This window comes from Scardinius erythrophthalmus, assembly GCF_964197995.2.
Source record: "Scardinius erythrophthalmus genome assembly, chromosome: 11".
NCBI classification, from domain to species: Eukaryota; Metazoa; Chordata; class Actinopteri; order Cypriniformes; family Leuciscidae; genus Scardinius; species Scardinius erythrophthalmus.
The window spans coordinates 3,873,774-3,897,412 of record NC_138231.1 but is presented as its reverse complement, the minus strand read 5'-3'; the positions used below and the strand labels follow the sequence as shown (position 1 = coordinate 3,897,412).

Below are 23,639 nucleotides of genomic sequence, written 5' to 3'. Positions count from 1 at the left end.
TTGATTGTCTATAACACACAAGCGAATAGTTCCTCAAAAACAGCTCTTTTATGGATCCTGAGAGTCAAGCTATTGTCCATAAGCAGTGGATAAATTTGCTTTGGTCATTTGTCTTTGTCAGGCTGAAGGAGGAGCATCTGTTTCAGATATAAATCTTGATCTGATCAATGTATTCTGCGCTTTAATTCCAAACAGATCGTCCACTGTGGCTCTTATGTGTCTTTCGGCCTCATTCAGGGTCCCAGTCTCACATTGATCGGCTCTAAACCTGGAGGTCCACAATATCAATCCCGGGATCTCTGATAGATCCAGACAGTGTCCTTGGACTGTGGAACTGGAGGAGTATTAATTATAAAACAGCTGCATGTAGTGCGCTTTTATCAGGCCAGATTCACTAAGACTAGAGAGAGAGTGTGTGTGTGTGTGAGAGAGAGAGAGAGAAACTTAGAGTGAGTGAGTGAGTGAGTGAGTGAGTGAGTGAGTGAGTGAGTGAGTGAGTGAGTGTGTTGTGTGTGTGTGTGAGTGAGTGAGTGAGTGAGTGAGTGAGTGAGTGAGTGAGTGAGTGAGTGAGTGAGTGAGTGAGTGAGTGAGTGAGTGAGTGAGTGAGTGAGTGTGTTGTGTGTGTGTGAGTGAGTGAGTGAGTGAGTGAGTGAGTGAGTGAGTGAGTGAGTGAGTGAGTGAGTGTGTTGTGTGTGTGTGTGTGAGTGAGTGAGTGAGTGAGTGAGTGAGTGAGTGAGTGAGTGAGTGAGTGAGTGAGTGAGTGAGTGAGTGAGTGAGTGAGTGAGTGAGTGAGTGAGTGTGGTGAGTGAGTGAGTCAAGTCAAGTCAAGTCAAGTTTATTTATATAGCGCTTTTCACAACACAGGTTGTATCAAAGCAGCTTCACAGTAATAAATTAGAACAATACATCAATGTTTGTTTCTAGTGGAACGTCTACATTTGGTAATGCTGATCAATAGTATCGTTGATTGATTAATTCAATTAAATATCCCCAAATATCCCTAACTGAGCAAGCCAAAGGCAACAGTGGCAAGGAACCGAAAAACTCCATCAGGTGACCTAATGGAGAAAAAAAAACCTTGGGAGAACCCGGGCTCAGTCGGGGGCCAGTTCTCCTCTGGCGTTTATGAACTAGAGGTCGGATTTAACTGTAGGATTAAAAGTATTATATGAATGCCTGGCTGAAGAGATGCGTCTTTAATCTAGTTTTAAACTGGGAGAGCGAGTCTGAGCAACGAATAGTATCCGGAAGACTATTCCAGAGTTTTGGTGCTAAATGTGAAAATGCTCTCCCTCCTTTGGTGGACCTAGATATCCTAGGTATGACCAAAAGCCTCGAATTTAGTGACCTTAAAGAGCGCGATGGATTATAGGGCGATAGAAGATCCGTTAAATAGACTGGAGCTAAGCCGTTTAGGGCTTTATAAGTCAGTAGCAATACCTTGTAATTAATACGGGACTTTATAGGTAACCAATGTAGAGATGATAAAATCGGTGTTATATGATCATATTTTCTTGATCTAGTTGGAACTCTAGCGGCGGCATTTTGGACTAACTGTAGCTTGTTTATTGAGGATGCAGGACAACCGGCTAATAACGCATTACAGTAATCTAGTCTCGAGGTCATGAATGCATGAACTAACTTTTCTGCATCAGAAACAGATAGCATATTACGTAGCTTAGCAATGTTTCTAAGGTGGAAAAAGGCTGTTCTTGTAACATATGAAATATGATTTTCAAAAGACAGGTTGCAGTCTAATATAACACCCAGGTCTTTTACTGTAGAGGATGAAGTAACAGGACATCCTACTATGTTAAAGTTGTATTGTGAGAGGTTTTGTGGGTGGTTTTTTGAACCGATAAGTAGTACCTCTGTCTTGTCTGGATTTAATAAAAGAAAATTATGCGTCATCCAATCTTTTATATCTTTAACACACTCTGTCAATTTGGATAATTTAGCGTTTTCATCTGGCCGTGATGAAATATAGATTTGAGTGTCATCAGCATAACAATGGAAACTAATTCCATGTTTCCTTATAATATTTCCAAGTGGCAGCATATATATTGAGAATAATAGAGGGCCTAACACAGATCACTGCGGCACTCCATAGTTTACTGGAGTTATGATAGATTTTTCTCCATTTAAATAAACAAAATGGTAGCGGTCAGATAAATACGATCTAAACCAGCTTAATGCTTGTCCTTGAACACCAGTATAATTTTGTAGTCGATCTAAGAGTATTGTATGATCTATAGTATCGAACGCAGCACTAAGATCAAGTAAAACTAATATTGAGATACAGCCTTGGTCAGAAGCTAAAAGTAAATCATTTGTGATTTTAACGAGCGCAGTTTCAGTGCTATGATGCGGCCTGAACCCAGACTGAAACTTTTCATAGGTGTCATTTTCTTGTAAGAAAGAGCCCAGTTGAGCGGACACAACTTTTTCTAGTATTTTAGACATAAAAGGTAGATTTGAAATGGGTCTATAATTTACTAGATTATTCGGATCTAATTGTGGTTTCTTAATGAGAGGTTTTATAACTGCCAGTTTAAATGTTTTTGGAACATAACCTAAAGATAAAGACGAGTTAATAATATTGAGGAGAGGCTCTTCCACTACAGGTAACACTTCTTTCAATAGTTTAGTTGGTTTACTAAACTGTAATGGAATATTTTGTTCAGGAGACATCTGTTTATTTGTTAGTCTCGCCACTGTGTTAAATAAGAACTTAGGATTGTTATGGTTGTTTTCTATTAGTTTGCGTAGATGATCAGTGAGTGAGTGAGTGAGTGAGTGAGTGAGTGAGTGAGTGAGTGAGTGAGTGAGTGAGTGAGTGTGAGTGAGTGGGTGGGTGGGTGGGTGGGTGAGTGAGTGGGTGGGTGGGTGGGTGGGTGAGTGAGTGAGTGAGTGAGTGAGTGTGAGTGAGTGTGAGTGAGTGGGTGGGTGGGTGGGTGAGTGAGTGGGTGGGTGGGTGGGTGGGTGAGTGTGTGAGTGAGTGAGTGGGTGAGTGAGTGTGTGAGTGAGTGTGTTGTGTGAGTGAGTGTGTGTGTGTGTGTGTGTGTGTGTGTGTGTGTGTGTGTGTGTGTGTGTGTGTGTGTGTGTGTGTGTGTGTGTGTATGTGTGAGTGAGTGTGTTGAGTGAGTGAGTGAGTGAGTGAGTGAGTGAGTGAGTGAGTGAGTGAGTGAGTGAGTGAGTGAGTGAGTGAGTGAGTGAGTGAGTGTGTGTGTGTGTGTGTGTGTGTGTGTGTGTGTGTGCATAACCTAAAGATAAAGACGAGTTAATAATATTGAGGAGAGGCTCTTCCACTACAGGTAACACTTCTTTCAATAGTTTAGTTGGTTTACTAAACTGTAATGGAATATTTTGTTCAGGAGACATCTGTTTATTTGTTAGTCTCGCCACTGTGTTAAATAAGAACTTAGGATTGTTATGGTTGTTTTCTATTAGTTTGCGTAGATGATCAGTGAGTGAGTGAGTGAGTGAGTGAGTGAGTGAGTGAGTGTGAGTGAGTGGGTGGGTGGGTGGGTGGGTGAGTGAGTGGGTGGGTGGGTGGGTGGGTGAGTGAGTGAGTGAGTGAGTGAGTGAGTGTGTGAGTGAGTGAGTGGGTGAGTGAGTGTGTGAGTGAGTGTGTTGTGTGAGTGAGTGAGTGTGTGTGTGTGTGTGTGTGTGTGTGTGTGTGTGTGTGTGTGTGTGTGTGTGTGTGTGTGTGTGTGTGTGTGTGTGTGTGTGTGTGTGTGTGTGTGTGTGTGTGTGTGTATGTGTGAGTGAGTGTGTTGAGTGAGTGAGTGAGTGAGTGAGTGAGTGAGTGAGTGAGTGAGTGAGTGTGTGTGTGTGTGTGTGTGTGTGTGTGTGTGTGTGTGTGTGTGTGAGTGTGTTGAGTGAGTGAGTGAGTGAGTGTGTGAGTGAGTGAGTGTGTGTGAGTGTGAGTGAGTGTGAGAGTGAGTGAGTGTGTGTGTGTGTGTGTGTGTGTGTGTGTGTGTGTGTGTGTGTGTGTGTGTGTGTGTGTGTGTGTGTGTGTGTGTGTGTGTGTGTGTGTGTATATATATATATTGTATAATGCATATATTTTATTTATATTTAAATAACAACAACAATAATATAGTATAAAAATGTCACGTCCAAAAAATGTTGGTTAGAGAAATCTGAAAAAAAAAAATCTGTGAAAAAAGCATTGGAGACCTTTATTTCTCCTTTTTTCTTCAAAAAAGCTCTGTTCGAATGCCAGAAGGCACTTTTATGTGTCATGTAATTTATATATGCACATACTACTATAATAAAGTGGTGATGAAAAAAAACCTGCTGGATAGATAAATTAACATGGGAAGTGATGCTCAAAGCAATAAAACGTTTCCAGCCTTCGCTGAAGAGAAATGGAATGGTTTCTGACAATGGCCCGCGTGTGTTGCCGTGCATTATTATCAATGTTTCTCCACACATCGTAACGTTCATTTGTTTCATCGGGAAGCAGCGGTCCACACCCTCAGGCTGGGTGAAGATGTGTGTGCTTTCTGTCAATATCATTATATGAGCAATTAAAATTGCCACGAGCGCTGGAAAATATTCTGCCACAAACATTCTTCATAGTGACACTTGCCAAGAACACACACAATAAACTTAAAAAAGAAAACAGCTTCCCTGCACTAAAAGCACTCTTATGATTAAGAATATTGTGCTATTCCTCTTAGTATGCGTAGCCAGACTTCAGACTATCGACTTAAAGGTCAGTCCACATTGTAGCTTATTCTGGATGGGAAGAGACCACAGTTTTGTGTTGACATGATATTAAAGGCCCCCTGAAATCTCTTAGCTTTTAGATTGAATATGTTAGCCTTAAGGTCATGAATAAGCTGGCGTGTTCCAAAACAATGACAAGCTCGCATTTAGGAGATATAAACATTCATAACTTAGTCTCTCACTTCCGCTAAAATGGATCACGGATTTTTATGACAAGTCAAGTCAAGTCAAGTCAAGTCACCTTTATTTATATAGCGCTTTTTAGAGTACAGATTGTTTCAAAGCAGCTTTACAGAGATAACAGGAAAATAATGCAAACAAGTTTGTTTCTAGAAGAAAATAGCATCACAGTCCAGCTTAAGTAAGTTCAGTGATGGTTCATTTTTGTTTTAAAAAAGTTATTAATTTAGTTCATTTATATATATATATATATTTAGCTGCTCTGGAGTAAACCGTGATGTCATCGTCCAGCTCAGTTCAGTTCTTGTATAATAGTGTCAATGCAGATCAATATTATTGTTGAATATTAAATTAAATGTTAAATTTAATGTCCCCAACTAAGCAAACCAAGCCAATGGCAACAAAAGGCGACAGTGGCGAGGAACCAAAACTCCATCAGTGACAGAATGGAGAAAAAACCCGACTCACTCGCTCAGTTCTCCTCTGGCCAATGAACAAACAGTGTATGATTATGATTCAGGCAGCATTACAGGTCAGATGTCAGATTGGTTTGGAACAATCAGAATATTATCCAGTTCCATCTGGTTGAAGATTGGAGTCACGCCGGCATGGGACGAGTTTGTTGAGGATCAGTGCCGATGGCTGTGGTGTCGATGAGGCCTTCACAGCGGAGAGTCTAGTCGACACAATCTCTACATCACCGCGGACTTCAGTTTCTCATCACATCTTCTGTCCAATCAAATGCTCTCTAGAATCTAAAGCTCCGCCCCCTATGCTATAAACACCACCCGGCCAAAGCGACCGTTGAGAGATGTTGCTCAAACGCTCAAGTTTTATTCCGTGTTCCAACTGTACGTTGGTTAAGATTAAAATGGCTAGAATTTATTCACACCTCTACTATTGAATCCAACGTATTATCAGCGCTTGAATTCGCTTCCATGGTGCTGTCAAGTACGACTTGCAGTCTGTGAGGGAAACTGAAAGCTATTGGCTATTTGAAAAGGGGGAGGGGCTATTCAATATGTCCCGCCTTATTCCTGTTTCAGTGGAAATTACGTCAACGCAACATTCCAAGGCACTTCAGCGGGCCTTCAAGGATGATTGCCAGGGTATAGAGCTGGTAAGTCCTGCCCATCCGCAAAACCCCAAGTGGACCTCTAGGTTAAAAAATCGTCAATGCAAGTGAATGGGAGAAAATAATTATTTTCTGGTCCCGTTTGAATTGTGCCATAAATGTGAACATATGTTGTCTGTGAATTTTTTTATATAATTTTTCATGTTACGAGTTTGACAGTATATGTATGATTCTTCGGCTAGCAGTTGTGGAAAAGCCATAACGAGAAAGACTACATGTCGCCTATGTGACGTCACCCCATAAAGTTGACTTACCCGTGGTTTTCGCCAACCTCAACGATTTTGTCCTCTCCCTGAAAGAAGGCGGTGAAGTGCACCAAAGACACAGCCATGTTTAGCGGGATCCGTGAGCTAGTCCGTGTGCTAGTGGTGTTGACGTTTCAAACGCGTCGAAAGCAGCGAAGAGTTGTAGTCCACAAAGTGCTCTCACACAAAGTCTAACCGTATCAAACTTCTACCCGCTAAATTGTGTCATTCTTTACACGAAAAGTTATATAAAAAATTCACAGACAACATATGTTCACATTCATGGCAAAATTCAAACGGGACCAGAAAATAATTATTTTCTCCCATTCACTTGCATTGACGATTTTTAAACCTAGAGGTCCAGGGGGATTAGCGGAAGGGGCGGGACTTACCAGCTCTATAGGGTGAATGCTTTTGCCACATTGTTGTGCGTTTGCTATAAGTGGCTTTAGCATTTTGCTATGCATTTACTAAGGTATTCTTGGTTAGTTAGTTGTTCTTTAGCATGTTCTAATGCTAAGATGTTTTGAGTGGTTTTAGTATATTGCTAAGTCATCTGGGTGATTTAAACACATTCATGTGCAGTTACTAGGGTGTTATGGGTGATTTTAACATGTTGCCATGCAGTTACTCTGGTATTCTTAGTGGTTTCTTTCCAGTCCAATTAAACAGAGTCCCTCTTCAAGTCTCTAGGTACGGCTCTGGTCTCTTCAATGCGAGTCTGTGGGATTTTTCCACCTATTTCATCATCCACCAGGTGAAAACCTTCAGTCTGATTGCTTGGAAAAAGTAACAGCATTTACTGTATAGAAGTCTGTGCAAATTCACTAATCATTTCGCAGTATGCACATCTTCCTTGCCTCTTTTTCATCGGCAAAATCTGTGTGATCTTCAGGCTTCAGTCTCCTGGCTAATCTTGCGACTCTTGTAATTTCCTCTCGCAGTGAGTCAGTGACTGACAGTAATTCACTCGCTGTAATGTCATTTGGCCGCCGTTCCCTCCTGTATCAGACTCTGTTTTGCTCTCCATCAGCAGTTCTGAAGTTCTGCCCTGTCTGATGCTTTGTGTCACACACTCGTTAGATGGAATTGAACTAGAGCTGCATTATTCTGGATTAATTGAATATATATATATATATATATATATATATATATATATATATATATATATATATATATATATATATATATATATATATATACAGTGAGGAAAATAAGTATTTGAACACCCTGCTATTTTGCAAGTTCTCCCACTTGGAAATCATGGAGGGGTCTGAAATTGTCATCGTAGGTGCATGTCCACTGTGAGAGATATAATCTAAAAAAAAAATCCAGAAATCACAATATATGAGTTTTTAACTATTTATTTGTATGATACAGCTGCAAATAAGTATTTGAACACCTGTCTATCAGGTAGAATTCTGACCCTCAAAGACCTGTTAGTCTGCCTTTAAAATGTCCACCTCCACTCCATTTATTATCCTAAATTAGATGCACCTGTTTGAGGTCGTTAGCTGCATAAAGACACCTGTCCACCCCATACAATCAGTAAGAATCTAACTACTAACATGGCCAAGACCAAAAAGCTGCCCAAAGACACTAGAGACAAAATTGTACACCTCCACAAGGCTGGAAAGGGCTACGGGGAAATTGCCAAGCAGCTTGGTGAAAAAAGGTCCACTGTTGGAGCAATCATTAGAAAATGGAAGAAGCTAAACATGGCTGTCAATCTCCCTCGGACTGGGGCTCCATGCAAGATCCCACCTCGTGGGGTCTCAATGATCCTAAGAAAGGTGAGAAATCAGCACAGAACTACACGGGAGGAGCAGGTCAATGACCTGAAAAGAGCCGGGACCACTGTTTCCAAGGTTACTGTTGGTAATACACTAAGATGGTTTGAAATCATGCATGGCACGGAAGGTTCCCCTGCTTAAACCAGCACATGTCAAGGCCCGTCTTAAGTTTGCCAATGACCATTTGGATGATCCAGAGGAGTCATGGGAGAAAGTCATGTGGTCAGATGAGACCAAAATAGAACTTTTTGGTCATTATTCCACTAAACGTGTTTGGAGGAAGAAGAATGATGAGTACCATCCCAAGCACACCATCCCTACTGTGAAGCATGGGGGTGGTGGCATCATGCTTTGGGGGTGTTTTTCTGCACATGGGACAGGACGACTGCACTGTATTAAGGAGAGGATGACCGGGGCCATGTATTGCGAGATTTTGGGGAACAACCTCCTTCCCTCAGTTAGAGCATTGAAGATGGGTCGAGGCTGGGTCTTCCAACATGACAATGACCCGAAGCACACAGCCAGGATAACCAAGGAGTGGCTCTGTAAGAAGCATATCAAGGTTCTGGCGTGGCCTAGCCAGTCTCCAGACCTAAACCCAATAGAGAATCTTTGGAGGGAGCTCAAACTCCGTGTTTCTCAGCGACAGCCCAGAAACCTGACTGATCTAGAGAAGATCTGTGTGGAGGAGTGGGCCAAAATCCCTCCTGCAGTGTGTGCAAACCTGGTGAAAAACTACAGGAAACGTTTGACCTCTGTAATTGCAAACAAAGGCTACTGTACCAAATATTAACATTGGTTCAAATACTTATTTGCAGCTGTATCATACAAATAAATAGTTAAAAAATCATACATTGTGATTTCTGGATTTTTTTTTTTAGATTATGTCTCTCACAGTGGACATGCACCTACGATGACAATTTCAGACCCCTCCATGATTTCTAAGTGGGAGAACTTGCAAAATAGCAGGGTGTTCAAATACTTATTTTCCTCACTGTATATATATATATATATATATATATATATATATATATATATATATATATATATATATATATATATATATATATATATATATATATTTATTTATTTATTCATTTTTGTTTTTGTTTGTTTAAATAAAGAAATCAAGATTCTCCCACAATTCTGAATAGACCACTGAACAAAATAGTTTACAAGAGGTTCTGATGTTAAGGTTAATTGCTGCAGTCTATTTAAAAATATTTAATTAATTAAAAAAAAAAAAATCAGTTTAAATGAATGATTCAATGACTCGCTCATAAATACTTAATTTGTTTCATTACTGGATGAATCAGCATTTTTGAACAAATCTCTTTAATGAATGATCCAATGAAAAAAAATTAACAGTCACTTGTCGCCACCTACTGGTGTAACAATGTAATTAATACAATCCATATTTTTTGGGTCGTTATTTTCAAATGGTGATTTGCTCTATTACATTAGTGTTTATATCTTAACTATAATCTTTTATTCCAGTACTTCTGTGATAATATGAATATTTGTAAAACAGAAATAATGATACTGTGTGGCTGAAAAGACTGTTTATGAAGCTGTTTTATACATATATATGACAACTGCTCTCTGGGTCAGCGGCGCGCAAACACAGATTTGAATGTTCGCTGTGATTTTGTCAAAGGTTTAATAGACAGGCGAATCGTTGGAATTTAGAAATAAGATCACTTGTGTGTTTGAATTGAGATCGCGATCTTTTAACGATTAATGTGTATGTGTGCATATATATATATATATATATATATATATATATATATATATATATATATTCTAGATAGCACTTTATCATGATACAACGCTGCTTATAGGGGACCGACAACCTACTTCTTTTCCAGATTGCAGTTAGATAAATGTCTTTCAGATGTTATAGAATGTAAGTCTATTTGTTCATTTCAGGCCTTGAAAGACCAAGTTCATCTTCAAGGGTTTTCATTTTTCTTTTACTTATGGTTATGTGTTTCCCTTAAAAGAGCCTTGGGAAACCAAAACGGCTTCATGAAGTCTGGAATCCAAAATGTATTATAAAATATTGTAATGTTCATATAACTCCAATACATTATATCTCTGTTGTAAAGTGTGTGGTCACCTCCTCTCTGCTGCCATCTTGTTACTCCTAACTAGAATAGGGGGGCATATGTATAAATTGTCATGGTTGGTATTTGTATCGAAGCGGAAAACTCAGGAGATCGTAGGAGTAAATTTAAACACAACCACTTTTGACATAGACGATACAGGACAAAGAAACTATGCAAACACAGGGCTTAAATACATAGGGAGAGTAATCAATGTGAACAGAAACAGGTGTGTGGAACTAATAAATAACCAGGGAAACTAACTAGGGAACTCAGGCAAACCAGAATAGGGAAAACATAACCAAAACACAATGAAACTAAGGGAATGTTTACACGACACCGTTTTCAACTTAAAACGTAATACTTTTAATGCGTTTTGGCCGTTCGTTTACATGAAAACGGCATTTTGGGTGCCTGAAAATGCAAACTTTTTTGAATTTGAATTGTTTCAAAGTGCAAGTTTTTGAAAATGTAAACATGTAAACAACAAAGACGATGATGTCATGCATGCACATGCGTATTACGTGTTCAGTCTATAGTGTTTCATCACCACCTACTGGCCTGGCAGCAGAATACAGGGTTTTTAGTAGTTTTCGCGGATCCGTGTGAATGGGGATCATTTTGACAATGATGTCATCTGTGTGCGGAAAACTCAAAGGAAAAACTTCTCCGTTGTAAGCATATCGTTGTCGTGTAAATGTACCCTTAACCAAAACAGAACATGCATGTTACATAAATCTGCTCAAAGTAAAACTCTAGTCATAAAGGGGTGGTATAATGCCCCTTTCACAAGATGTAAAATAAGTCTCTGATGTCCCCAGAGTGTGTGTGTGAAGTTTCAGCTCAAAATACCCCACAGATATTTTTATATAGCATGTTAATATTGTCACTTTTTGAGGGTGAGTAAAAACACACCATTTTTGTGTCTGTTCCTTTAAATGCAAATGAGCTGCTGCTTCCGGCACAGGGGGCGGAGCTTCAAGAGCTTGTGTCATTTTACCTCACACAGACATGCACTGAAAATTTCAAAAACTTTTAGCTTTTTATGCTCAAAACAGAGTCAGACAAAGATGGAGAGACTCAAGAAGAAGTAACAACATGTAGAAGCAACAGAACATGTCTGAATGGTTAGTTTTTTAATTTATGAAGCTTATGTGTAGTTATCTTCTAGTCATTGATTAGCATATTCTGTCATGATAATGTATAAATCGTGTTCAGAGGGCGGGGTTTATGTAAATTTTAGGGTTGGTGATGTCACTAACCCGGGAGGACTGTTGTGTAGTCTCTACCAGCCGTTTGTTGTAGTCCTTAAAAAGTGATTTCTTTAAAAGCAAATATCTCCCTTTGCTTAGAACTTTGAGCGTTGTAACTTTGCCGATGTTGTTTATGCTCAAACAGCAACATTACACACTAACTAAAGTTAGAAAAGTGCAATCATAATGAACCACCCCTTTAAGTGTGTCAAAATTCTAAGATTTGCGTAATTATAGTCTTATAGACTTAAGAATAAATGATTCATAAAGAATTAATTTCTTTCTTTTCAAAAAAGCCTTGCTGATGCCAAACAATTGAACGGCGTTGTCTTTCTAATGCCTTGCTTTTTATTTTTGCATATCGAAGCCTGCTGGTTTTCTCACCACTTGTGGCTGTTTTTGTCATTTGCTTTAAAATTAAAAGCCCTTTTTGCATCTTTTGAATCAATTAGTATTCCCTCCTCCACTCTTGCAAATTGTGCTAACATGCTCCATTGATTTCTCCACGCTAATCTTTGTTCCTTTGCATATATACCCTCATGCATATGCATTCAGCAGAAGTATTAATATTAATGTATGATTACCATATTAATACTTAGTGTAAGCGATCTACTCAGTGGTTTTGGCACTTGGACCCATATTGACCCGTTTACCGCCCCTTAAAAGCAAATAGAAATATTCAGTAAACATTCAGTTATTAAATAAAAGCTCAATATGATAATATGTGATACTAAACGAGCAGTTGTTTGTGTCATGCAGAGTTTCCCAAATGCTCGTTAGTTAAGAGGTGATTTCATCTAAATCAGCTGAATAGAAACGAACACTACTAAACTGTAATTAGCAATTATGCTTTAGACGAATGTATAGGCAGCAAATTTATGCAGTGCACTAAACGCTATTGAACATCACAGCAGACATTTATGATTATTTTATTCATGGCCAATCCATAATCAGGCTCCAGTGAATCAACGTTCGGAGCCTGTCGTTTTCCGTGTCGCTCTCCGTTTGTTTTACGGTCTGATTGCTTTCTTCATTGACGCCGTGAGAAGAGCAGACAGATCCGCTGTTTGCATACTCTAAGCTGCGGAAGCGGTTCGCTAACAAAACCGTGTGTGTTTTGCAGGATGCCGGAAGGACAGTCGGATGGGCCAATATCGTCAGGAAGACTCCGGTCTCTTGAGGAACAGCTAAGCCGAGCCAAACAGAAGATCCACAGTTTTCAGAGATTATCTGGAGAAGGCGAGTAAACAGGACTAAGTCTCCCTTTCTTAACCCTAACAGAACCCTTGTCCATACATGTCCAAATACTCATGGTCTAACATTGGTCAGATAAACTGGTCTGACCCAAACTCACACCATTGTTTGAGCCAGTGAAGATGGCTGGTTTTGATAGTGTCACTAGCCACGTTTTCATTACCCTTCAAATTGCGCAAACTGAAATTGCGAATTGAAAATACGCCCAATGGAAACATGTCAATTTCGCAAAAACTTCCATTTATTGCAAAAAAGTTTTTACGCTCACATGAGGAGGTTTTTCAGGTAATTCGAAAAAGAAATATTTCGCAAAACTGTAATGGAAACAGTTTTTGCGCATTTACAGGTCACCTGACGTAGATGACGCGGTGTGTTTGGACAGAATACGAGACAGAGTTCTTTATTAAATTCATATAAGACAAAAGAATTACAGGAATAATGGATTCTAAACCTCAAATAAATGCCACAATCAAGACCTCGAAGCAGAAATGAGGGAGAAACACCCAGAAACACCTCATATGAGCTGCTCACAAGTATAAGGGTCGTTCCTTTCCTGCTTGGAAAACACACATACAGTACGTCTCCTTAATGGCCAGTGCAGTGGCTGGGATATAGTACATAAAGTCCGTTGCCATGATTTTTGGAATGATTTTACTTATCGCCTTTTATAAATTTATGAAGTTTTAGTCGCATAACATCGGTTAATGCAAACGCCGTCATTTCACAATAGTTTTTTGTCGACATTTACCAAAAAATCGCTAAAGTTTTGCGCAAATCTGTAATGGAAACACGCCTATTGAGTCACAGTGTTCGCTATTCAGGGGGGAATCAGCATGAATGTCATACTTATAGTTGCATGTTAAAACTGGATGCAAGAACGTATTTTAAAGTGCCCCTATTATGCTTTTTAGGATATATTACCTTTTATGTAGTGTGTAATATGACTGTTTGTGAATGTAAAGGTCTGCAAAGTTTTAAAGATCAAAGTGCAGATAAATAGAGTTATCGTCTCCCAAAAGAAAGAAGCAATTCGAGTTTTACTTCCTACTGAACCTACGTAGATTTGTAACAAATTTGCATATTGCCAGCGGCAGCCTATGGTCTTCATTGGCTGCCTGCAAACAACATTTACTTTGCCCCGCCCTCAAACACTGTAGTTGTATCTGAGGCCTGAAAGAGTTTGGTTCGTGTTTGTTGAGAAGAATGTTTTCTGTACAGAAAGCAAATCAACTTTGATGCACTCAGCGCTGAAATTGATACGGTAAATCCGACGCCATCGTTACTGTTCATATGACTGATTAAGTGTTGAGGAAGATCCAGAGCTAAAATTCAGGTATGGAAATGGACATTTGGCTTCCAACAGACTGGGAACTCTGACCAATCAGAGCAGAGTAGGCTCTCGAGGGGTTTAGAGAGATTAGAGATTCTTGATCAAACCGTTTCAGACACCGAGAAAAGAGTTGATGCTGCAATATACTGTATATTATGAGAAAATTAAGTGTTTTTTGACCTTATGCATGTAAACCTATTGTTGGAGACTCTAAAACAAAATGAGGATCCTTTAAAATAGCATAATAGAGGCACTTTAGCAATGAAAAAAATTAGCTCTTAAGCTCTTAAATTTAATTTCCGCACGTTAAAAAATAAATATGACCACGTTGTGTCAATCACGCTTACACACTGCCTCCGAAAAAAAAATTTTAGATCAGGTTCATTTTGAGAGGTGTTTTGACAATTCAGAGCGACGTACAAGCGAACGCCAAAATCCAGAACTGTTCAGGATCAGTTGGTTCACGGAACAGCGTTTTCATTGTAATATGCGGCTCCAGTATCGCTAGCATCAAACTGAACCACTGACATCCTGAAGTAAACTTTGAATTGCTCGGGATAATCCCAAAGCTCCTTGATAAGGAGGTGTAACTCTCCTTCCTCTCTACGCAATCTCAGGATTGGATGGACCCAATATTTCCTCATTCTTTTTCTCTTTTTAAGAAGAGGACAACAGAATCATCCTCACTGCTTGAAGACTCCATTTTGTATTGTTTTGCGAATTTTGTCTTACTCAGTGTGTAAGGACCTTTAAGGTTTTGTTGTCCTCTCTCTTCTCAAAAAGAGGAAATATTGTGTCCATCTAATCCTGAGATTGCGTAGAGAGGAAGGCAGACATCCCAAGTCTCCCGGAAGTTCTGGGAGTCTCCCGCATGTTGATAGCGGCTCCCTGATGCCCGCAGATCAGTTAAAATCTCCCAGAAGCAAGAGCGCGCAAGCGTAGTGCGCGCACAGCAGAGAGAAGGAGCGAGAGACCTTGCGTGTGTGTGCTAGTGTGCCTCGGGATTTTATCTCTACTCTCGAACCGAATTAATCAGTCTGGGAAGGAGAGTCCGCCTCCTTATCAAGGACCTGCGGGATTATCCCGAGCGATTCAAAGTGTAAAGGCAGTGTGTAAACGGGATTGACACAACGTGAGGTCGTATTTATTTTTTAACGTGAATAATTCTGACGAGAATATGGACTTCATGTGCAACTTTTAGACTGGCACATTGACATCCTTGTAGGTTTAACAGAATCACAACAGAATGATTCATTGTGTAGGTAGAGTTTGGATGTTTGCATTTATATCTGTGTATTCAAGTCTCTGCATGCATAATCATCAGGGTCAGGATGGGGGAAATTTCCTTGCTGCAGGATCTGCCAAAAATAACTACCAACATCATTATCATCACCCTGGGCCAGAGGTCACAGATATATGAGAATCATCCTTAAAGAGTCTCTCTCTCCTCATGCTTGTTCTGACCCCTATAAAAGGAGCGATGGATGCTGTGTGTCTCACTCAGGTCACCTCTGCTGTAATGAGAGGACGGATTCGAGGATAAACCAGCTGTGTTTGAGCTGCCCACCTACACAGCACCTGAAGTCAAGGACAAGATTTATAGCCATAGTGATAGTGCTTATTGAAATTATTCTTCACTAGAATAGAACAGCATTTGTTTCCATAGTTGTTATCCTGCTAGAAGTACCCATCAGAAGATGATTCACTGTGATCACAAAGGGATGGACACGGTCAACAACAATACTCAGGTCGGCTGTGGCGTTTAAACAAAGCTCAATTGGTACTAAGAGAGTCCCGAAGTGTGTCAAGAAACACCCATTACAGCCTGAACCGCTAATACAAGACAGGATCATCCATGCTTTAATGTTGTTTTCACCAAATTCTGACCCGAACATCTGAATGACAGCAGAACTCCAGACTCATCAGTCCAGGCAACGTTTCTCCAATCTTCTTTAGTCCAGTTTTAGTGAGTCTGTGTGAATTATAGCCTCAGTTTTCTGTTCTCAGCTGACAGGAGTGACACCGGTGTTTCTTCCATTCTCTGTAAACCCTAGAGATCAGTGTGAGTGAAAATCCCAGAAGATCAGCAGTTTCTGAAACACTCAGAATAGCAACAACCGTGCCACATTAAAAGTCACGTAAATCACCTTTCTTCCTCATTCCGATGCTCAGTTTGAACTTCAGCAGAACGTGATGATCATTTCTACATGCTTAAATGCTTTTAGTTGCTGCCGTGTGATTGGCTGATGAGATATTTGAGTTAATAAGCCGTTGAACAGGTGTACCTAATAAAGTGGCCGGTGAATATATATATATTCCATTACATATCTGTGTGTGTGTGTATACACACACATACACATACACACACACACACACACACATTCCCTCTTACATTTGTTTCACAGATCTATATAAAACAAAAATGTAAATGCTATGATATTACAGAAACATATTGATAAAAAAAATAAAATAATTGAACCTAATATTTGAGATTGCTATTTGATTTTATGCTTATTAGAGTATCATGTTCTTAGTTTGTCAACATGCTATCTGTGAAGAGCACTATTGAGCAGTTACTTCTGAAGTTTCATTTCCATTAGGATGCTGCCTATGCAGTCAGGATACAGCAGGGCGGCTCACTGGGGATCGGGACAGATCTTTCATTCAGGGTCACCCGTCCTGCTGGCATTATACCCAGGAGGGATTCCTCCAAAAGCACTGAACTGAACGTATTACATAAGAGCCGAAGATGGAGACCGAGCAGAGCGAGAGACGAATGAGAACAGAATCAAAAAGAGGACAGTCTAAATCCGTAGGGGAGATCGACAGCAATTCTAACCTTTCTTGCAATTTCCTTCAAAACTCACACGCTATTGCAAATCTGCCATCTTTTTCTATAAAACACATATGTCAGCAGTAATAGCTGCTAAGTCAACTGCAGTCTTCAGCTATAGATAATTTCTTGTACTAAGGCCCTTAAGCTGTGATTATCTTCACATTATATCACATCCTCTCAGACCTCATTCCTTAATTAGAGCACTTTTGAATCTCTCATTCTCTTCCTCAGTTGGTCCGGGTCGAGAACAGGAAGAATTGCGGAGGAAGGTGGAGAATGGAGTGAAAGAGCTGTGGTATTTTATTCGAAGCGAGATCCAGAAGCTGAGTCACATCAACCCGACAGACAGACAGAAACACACTGACACACTCCTGCAGGACCTGGGTCACCAACAGAGGTCAGGCGCTATTATCACCGCTGCTCTTTCACTGCTCAGGCGACTCTGGCTTCATGTGGGGACCTATTGTGCAAAAATCACTTTTAAAGCGTAACTCTCGCCAAAATGCAACCTAGGGTCTTTTTGTTAATCTACCCGAGGCAAACTTACGTTTGAAAGCATAATTAGAATGCAAACGCCACTTTTAAGTTTGACCATATTTTCGTTTTCGGTCAAATTGCCTTGTGAATGGAAGTGAATGGGGCACGACCATGGTAGCATCAAAAATCACTATTTTTAAAACACTAAGAAGGCTCGACACAACATGAAACTTTGCTCTCAGTATCACCAGAGGCTCTACACATGAACTCCAGCATTGAGAACAGTGTTTGTGTTCACAGAGTTTACTAAAGAGAAAGATTTTGAACGACTCACTGTCTCTGTGTCCGCCGGCATTTTGACAGTCAAAAATAGTCGATCTACGAATGCGAATGAACTGACTCTGAAATTTTAGTATTGCTTCTTATATGAGGATCCTTTTTCAAATACAAGGTCAATATTGATTTTCACTAACGACAAAACAACAAATTATCCGTGAATTTATATGGAACTAAGCTTTAGGAGCTTTCCATCTTTACTCTCCTCCCTGTTACGTTGCATTCGGAGATCGACTATTTTTGACTGTCAAAATGCGGGCGGACACAGAGACAGTGAGTTGTTCAAAATCTTTCTTTTTAGTAAACTCTGTGAACACAAACACTGTTCTCAATGCTGGAGTTCATGTGTAGAGCCTCTGGTGAGACTGAGAGCAAAGTTTCATGTTGTGTCGAGCCTTCTTAGTGTTTTAAAAATAGTGATTTTTGATGCTATCATAGTCGTGCCCCATTCACTCCCATTCACAAGGCAATTTAACCGAAAACGAAAATACGGTCAATCTTAAAAGTGACGTTTGCATTCTAATTATGCTTTCAAACGTAAGTTTGCCTCAGGTAGATTCACAAAAAGACCCTAGGTTGCATTTTGGCGAGAGTCACCCTTTAAGATTGATTTTTAACATAATTATGTGTCCACGGTGTGTGTACACAACCACCCTATTATGGTAAAAATCCATCCACTCCAAAAATCCTTTTGTTATTTTCCCCATAAATCTAATACAGGGTCTCCGATTCAGGAATGCTTTGGATGTGAGCGCTCAGAAAACCACATATCAAAAGTTTAAACTGATATGGCTATAAAATACATGCAAATAATAAACTTTCGTGACCACTATACAGATGATAATCAAAAACAAACAAAACTGATATTTTTCATTTTGTTTGTTGTTGCTGGAGTATCTGAGGCAAAAAAAATTAAGTATTTATTAATGACGTGTTTGCTGTATTGTCTTTAATTAAAAATAGACTCAAACATGACCGGCTTGCACCAATTTAATAAGAATCAGCATTATGAAAAATAATAATTACAAAAAAGTTGACCAATCAAAAATTTGGAATAAGATTTATAAACGTTTTTGAAAGAACTATCTTCTGCTCACCAATAAAAAAATACAGTAAAAACAGTAATATTGTGAAATATTATTACAATAAACACTTTGTAAGTGTTTTCTATTTGAATATATGTTAAAATGTAATTTACTCCATAATGGCAAAGCTGAATTTTCAGCATCATTACTGCAGTCTTCAGTGTCACATGATCCTTCAGAAATATGCTTAATTGCTGCATAATTATTATCATAGTGCTCACTTATTAATTATGATTGTTAATTTATTAGTAAATCAATGTTGAAAACAGTCTTGGCTACTTAAGGCGCTGCTTTTTTAATGAATATAAAGTTCAAAAGAACAGCATTTATTTGATATAGAAATATTTTGTATCATTATGAACGTCTTTACTGTCACTTTTGATCAATTGAATGCATCCTCACTGAATAAAAGTATTAATTTATTTATCTTTCTTACCCATGACTTTGGAATGATTGTGTATACAGTTTCTACAAAAAAAACTATATTATTTACATGATTAATTGTCAAAATGCAAAATGCAAAAAAAAAAAAAAACTTAAACCTAAAATAGGTTTTTAGCAAAACATTATTTTTCATTCATTTCTCATTTTCTTCTGGTTTTGGGGTGAAAAATGAGTCGAGCATGTTGTCGACGGGTTTCATAACATTCAGAATTGTTTTTTGATGAGATGGATGATGAAGAATTGATGTGCGTCTCCAGTTTCACCGTTATGAAACGGCTCCAGACACTAATAGTGGTGCAATAGAAATATAGCAGCACTTAATTTTGAGTTATCACCCGCTAGACTAATTACAGAGAGAGACGCTGTCAATATCTCATTATCTCGGCGTCTCTGAGACGGTCAATCAGCACATTCACACCTGTTTTGACAAAGAGAAGTGCTCGATGCACATTTAATGCTGTGCCGTGTTGGAGCGAGCGGCTCCCTGAGGAGTCTCTCATTGATGAAGTAATAATTAAACTCCTCATAAACTCAGCATATGCCCATCTGTTTGAATTAGCAAATGACTGGTTGATCACAATTCATGCGTTCCTAGTGTCTAAACTCCCACTTTTTGAGGAGTTATTTGATTTAAAGGAATGGATCATCCAAAAATTAAAATGATCATAATTTACTCATTACTTTATTTCTTCTGTCGAACAAAAAATGAGATGTTTTGCTGAATGTTCTTCTGTTCTTTTCCTCGGTTCACATTAAAATGCTACAAAATACATCTAGGCGAAGGTTAAACAAAAGGACGGGTCTTTTTCTCTCTCTGGCGGTGAATGTATTGTGTAATTGTAAACCGGCTGGTAACGGCAGCCCTATGAGAGCAATAATCAGATCTCTGGTTTGACTGGATTATTTTGATTTCATAGTTCTTTTCAAAATGATGCCTTAAACCCTGATGCAACCGTGAAGGACGGTTTAAGGAGATTTGAGATCTGATTTGGTCAAAATGTGCACTATAAGTAATCAACAGTGCTGGGTAGATTGCTTACAAATTATAGTCCGTTACTGAAGACAAATTACACGCCTGTACAATGCATGGTTGTACACTGCAAAAAAAAAAAAAATAATAATAATATATATATATATATATATATATATATATATATATATATATGTATATATATATATTTTTATATATATATATATATATATATATATATATATATATATATATATATATATATATATATATATATATATATATATTTTATTTTTTTTTTATTTTTTTTTTTTTTTTTTTTTCAAAATGACAAAAGAAGCTAAATTACTTGAAAAAATTATCAAAATGAAGAGAGAAAAATACCTGCCAATGTGGTCAGAAAAATAATTGGCAGATATTTTGGTAACCCTTTACTTAAAGCCTTCATGTATAATGCATATTCATAATGTACTTTATAATGCATTATATCATTTTTATAAACAATTGTAATTAAAGTTAAAATGCATTATATTTACAGCTTCCTTGTTGCATCTGAAATTGGTTGTCATGCATTATACTTTCTGAAGGTGTCACATTAAATAGTATTATAACTGTGTCATACAATGCATTATAAGGTGCATTACAAGGCATAATCAATGCATTAAAAATACTTTTATAATGCACTATATATAATGGTGTGAAGTAAAGTGATACTGATATTTTTCTTGTTTTAAGCTTAAACTTGCATAATTTTTACTTAGACTTAATATTTAAGTAATTTTGCTTCTCAAGTAAATGTATCTTGATTTAAGAATATTTGCACTGGAAAGCAAGACAGAAAGACTGAGGAAGAACATCACTGCAGTGTAATAATCTATTACGTTACACATTCCAAGTAATATGACCGGCCTACTTTTTGATTACTTTGAGATTAAAAGATCGCATTGATTTGAATAATCGTGTGCCATAAAAATAAAGAGAGAAAGAAAATCCATTCTCTATATAACGTCAAAGAGGTTGGACTGACAAAAACCCTTTGGGAATTGCATGAATTTGTGCATTTTAATGTGTTTGAAAGACAAAAGCCTTCCAAAGACATATTAATACAAGATTAGATTTGGGAGAATCAATAAATTACAAACATATATTTATTTTGCATAATATTGTCTATATACTTTACTTTAAATATATTCTTCCTCTAAATATTGTATTGTATTATTATTACACTACTGTAGAATGCCTGAGCCTCAGACTAAGCATTTCAATGTACAAATTGTCACTGACATATGTATACATGACAAATAAACCTAAAAATGAAACTGAATTAGAAATATTTCACCACCATTTTGTCAATAATATTTAATCATGTAATCAATAAAAAAAAGTAACTTTAGTCCCAGTATTTTAAAATGTAATATATATTGTAAATACAAGTCATTTTTGGAATCTGTTTACGTAATCCAGATTACACAAGACCAGCACTGAAATTGTCAGATGCTAGAGAAGGAGGTTTAACAGTCTCTCCTGTGTTCCTCTGCTGTCAGGACGATCATGACAGACCTGCACCTCCTCAGTCAGGCCGACGGAGCAGGGGACTGGAGACAGAAGGAGGCCAGAGATCTCTCCAGTCTGGTGCAGAACAGGATCTCATACCTGCAGGTACAGTACACGCTTGCTCTCGCTCAACTCTTCTGCTCACCAGACCTGTGGCTAGTGCTTTTCTAAACTTACCAGACACTCAGCATTTTCACAGGACACAAATTTGACATTGATACCATGGGGAAAAGCTGACATATGTGACCCTGGACCACAAAACCAGTCACAACCAGTGAAATTGAGATGTATACATCACATGAAAGCTGAATAAAGCTTTCCATTGATGTATGGTTTGTTAGGATAGGACAATATTTGGCCGAGATACAACTATTGAAAATCTGGAATCTGAGGGTGCAAAAAAATTGTGCATTTATGTTCACGATTGTGCAGCATTCACTCACAAAAATAAGTGTTTTATATGTTTACGGTAGGAAATTTACAACATATCTTCATGGAACATGATCTTTACTTAATATCCTAATGATTTTTGGCATAAAAGAAAAATCTATAATTTTTACCCATACAATGTATTGTTGGCTATTGCCACAAATATACCCGTGCGACATGTGACTGGTTTTGTGATCCAGGGTCACATATAGATATTATAGATGTATATAAAGATGTCACTTTAAGACCTGACGCATTATACGGTTACACATGCGTTTTCTTTCTCGACTATTTACATTCACTTAAAACATAATGGACTGTGTTTACGAGAATACTCGCCAAGACCAGCATTTTTACTTTATTTTGTGTGTGTTTGACTGATGAAGTGCAATAAGCAGCGAAAAATGACTCAATTTAGTACTGAGAGGAGGCTTTATGTTCACGGTATCAAAATTAAAGGCACAATCTGTAACTTCTTTGCTTTAAAAATAGCAAAAATCACTATATCTATGTTATATATTTTTTTTAGTTGTGTACTTACATTATCCCGACTGTTTCCAACAACTTTCAAACCAGGAGAAATTTGTAATTTAATTCGAAGACACGTCCCGTATCTTTATTTCAGTTTTGTCGCCATCAGTGGCGTCATATCCGCGTTCTCCCTGGTTTCCGCTCGTGCTGCCATAGCAACCAGAGCCCTCTGATAGTAACCAAAGCGACTGACGCGGACAATGTAGTTCGCAATGTCTATTTGCACGCTGTTGTTGTTTCGTTCAAACATTATGGACCATGGCAAGCAGACTTTGGATAAAAAAGGAGAACTGAAACGAGAATCAATATCAGCGCGGTGTTTTCGAGATGCCGAGAGCTCCCATAGACAGTATATAAACAAGAGCTCCACGTCCGAGACTTCGACCGCTCCTACATGTACTTTATTAAACAGGTGAGCACATTTACATAAAACTAATCAATGTTTTATAGTTCAACAATGATAAAATGTCAGAATATGATCTGTATGTTATTCTAATGTTGATCTAGCTTACTGCTAGTCTCATACAGACAAACTAACACATACATTTCAACACATTCAAATGCAGTTTAGTGTTATAGTGTAATGTTAGACCAAGTGAAACAGCGCTGCGTTACCTCACAAGTTTAATTTGTCTAATAAACTGACCTGTGAGTAGTAATTCTGCACTTGCGTGTAGTTCGGTAGAATGAAATGTCCATATTCCTTTTATATCCGCGGGACTCGCGTCGCGTGTGGAGCTGAGAGCTGTCTCTTAGCAATCCCGAACTGCTTCATATCACAGTCATGATAAAAACATCGATGTATTCAGTCATCCATAAACATTATTAGATCGGTCGGCTTGACGTTGACGACAAGATCCATAATTCTTAGCAAATGTTGCGTCATCAAACTACGCCTTTGTTATTGTAAAGAGGTTAGCGACCCCTAGCGGCGAAAAAAATTAC

The 23,639-nt window shown here is 38.3% G+C and overlaps 1 protein-coding gene across 1 annotated transcript in view; it reads left to right on the top strand.

Moving 5' to 3' along the window:
• fut8b (fucosyltransferase 8b (alpha (1,6) fucosyltransferase)) overlaps positions 1 to 23,639 on the top strand; it is a gene marked incomplete at both ends in the record, with an annotated part of 44,359 nt that overhangs the window by 3,596 nt on the left and 17,124 nt on the right. Inside the window, 3 exons of the mRNA XM_081377712.1 lie at positions 12,572 to 12,687; positions 17,100 to 17,265; positions 21,725 to 21,839. Of these exons, the coding sequence (XP_081233838.1) occupies positions 12,572 to 12,687; positions 17,100 to 17,265; positions 21,725 to 21,839 (397 nt within the window). The remainder of the gene's footprint in view (positions 1 to 12,571; positions 12,688 to 17,099; positions 17,266 to 21,724; positions 21,840 to 23,639) is intronic.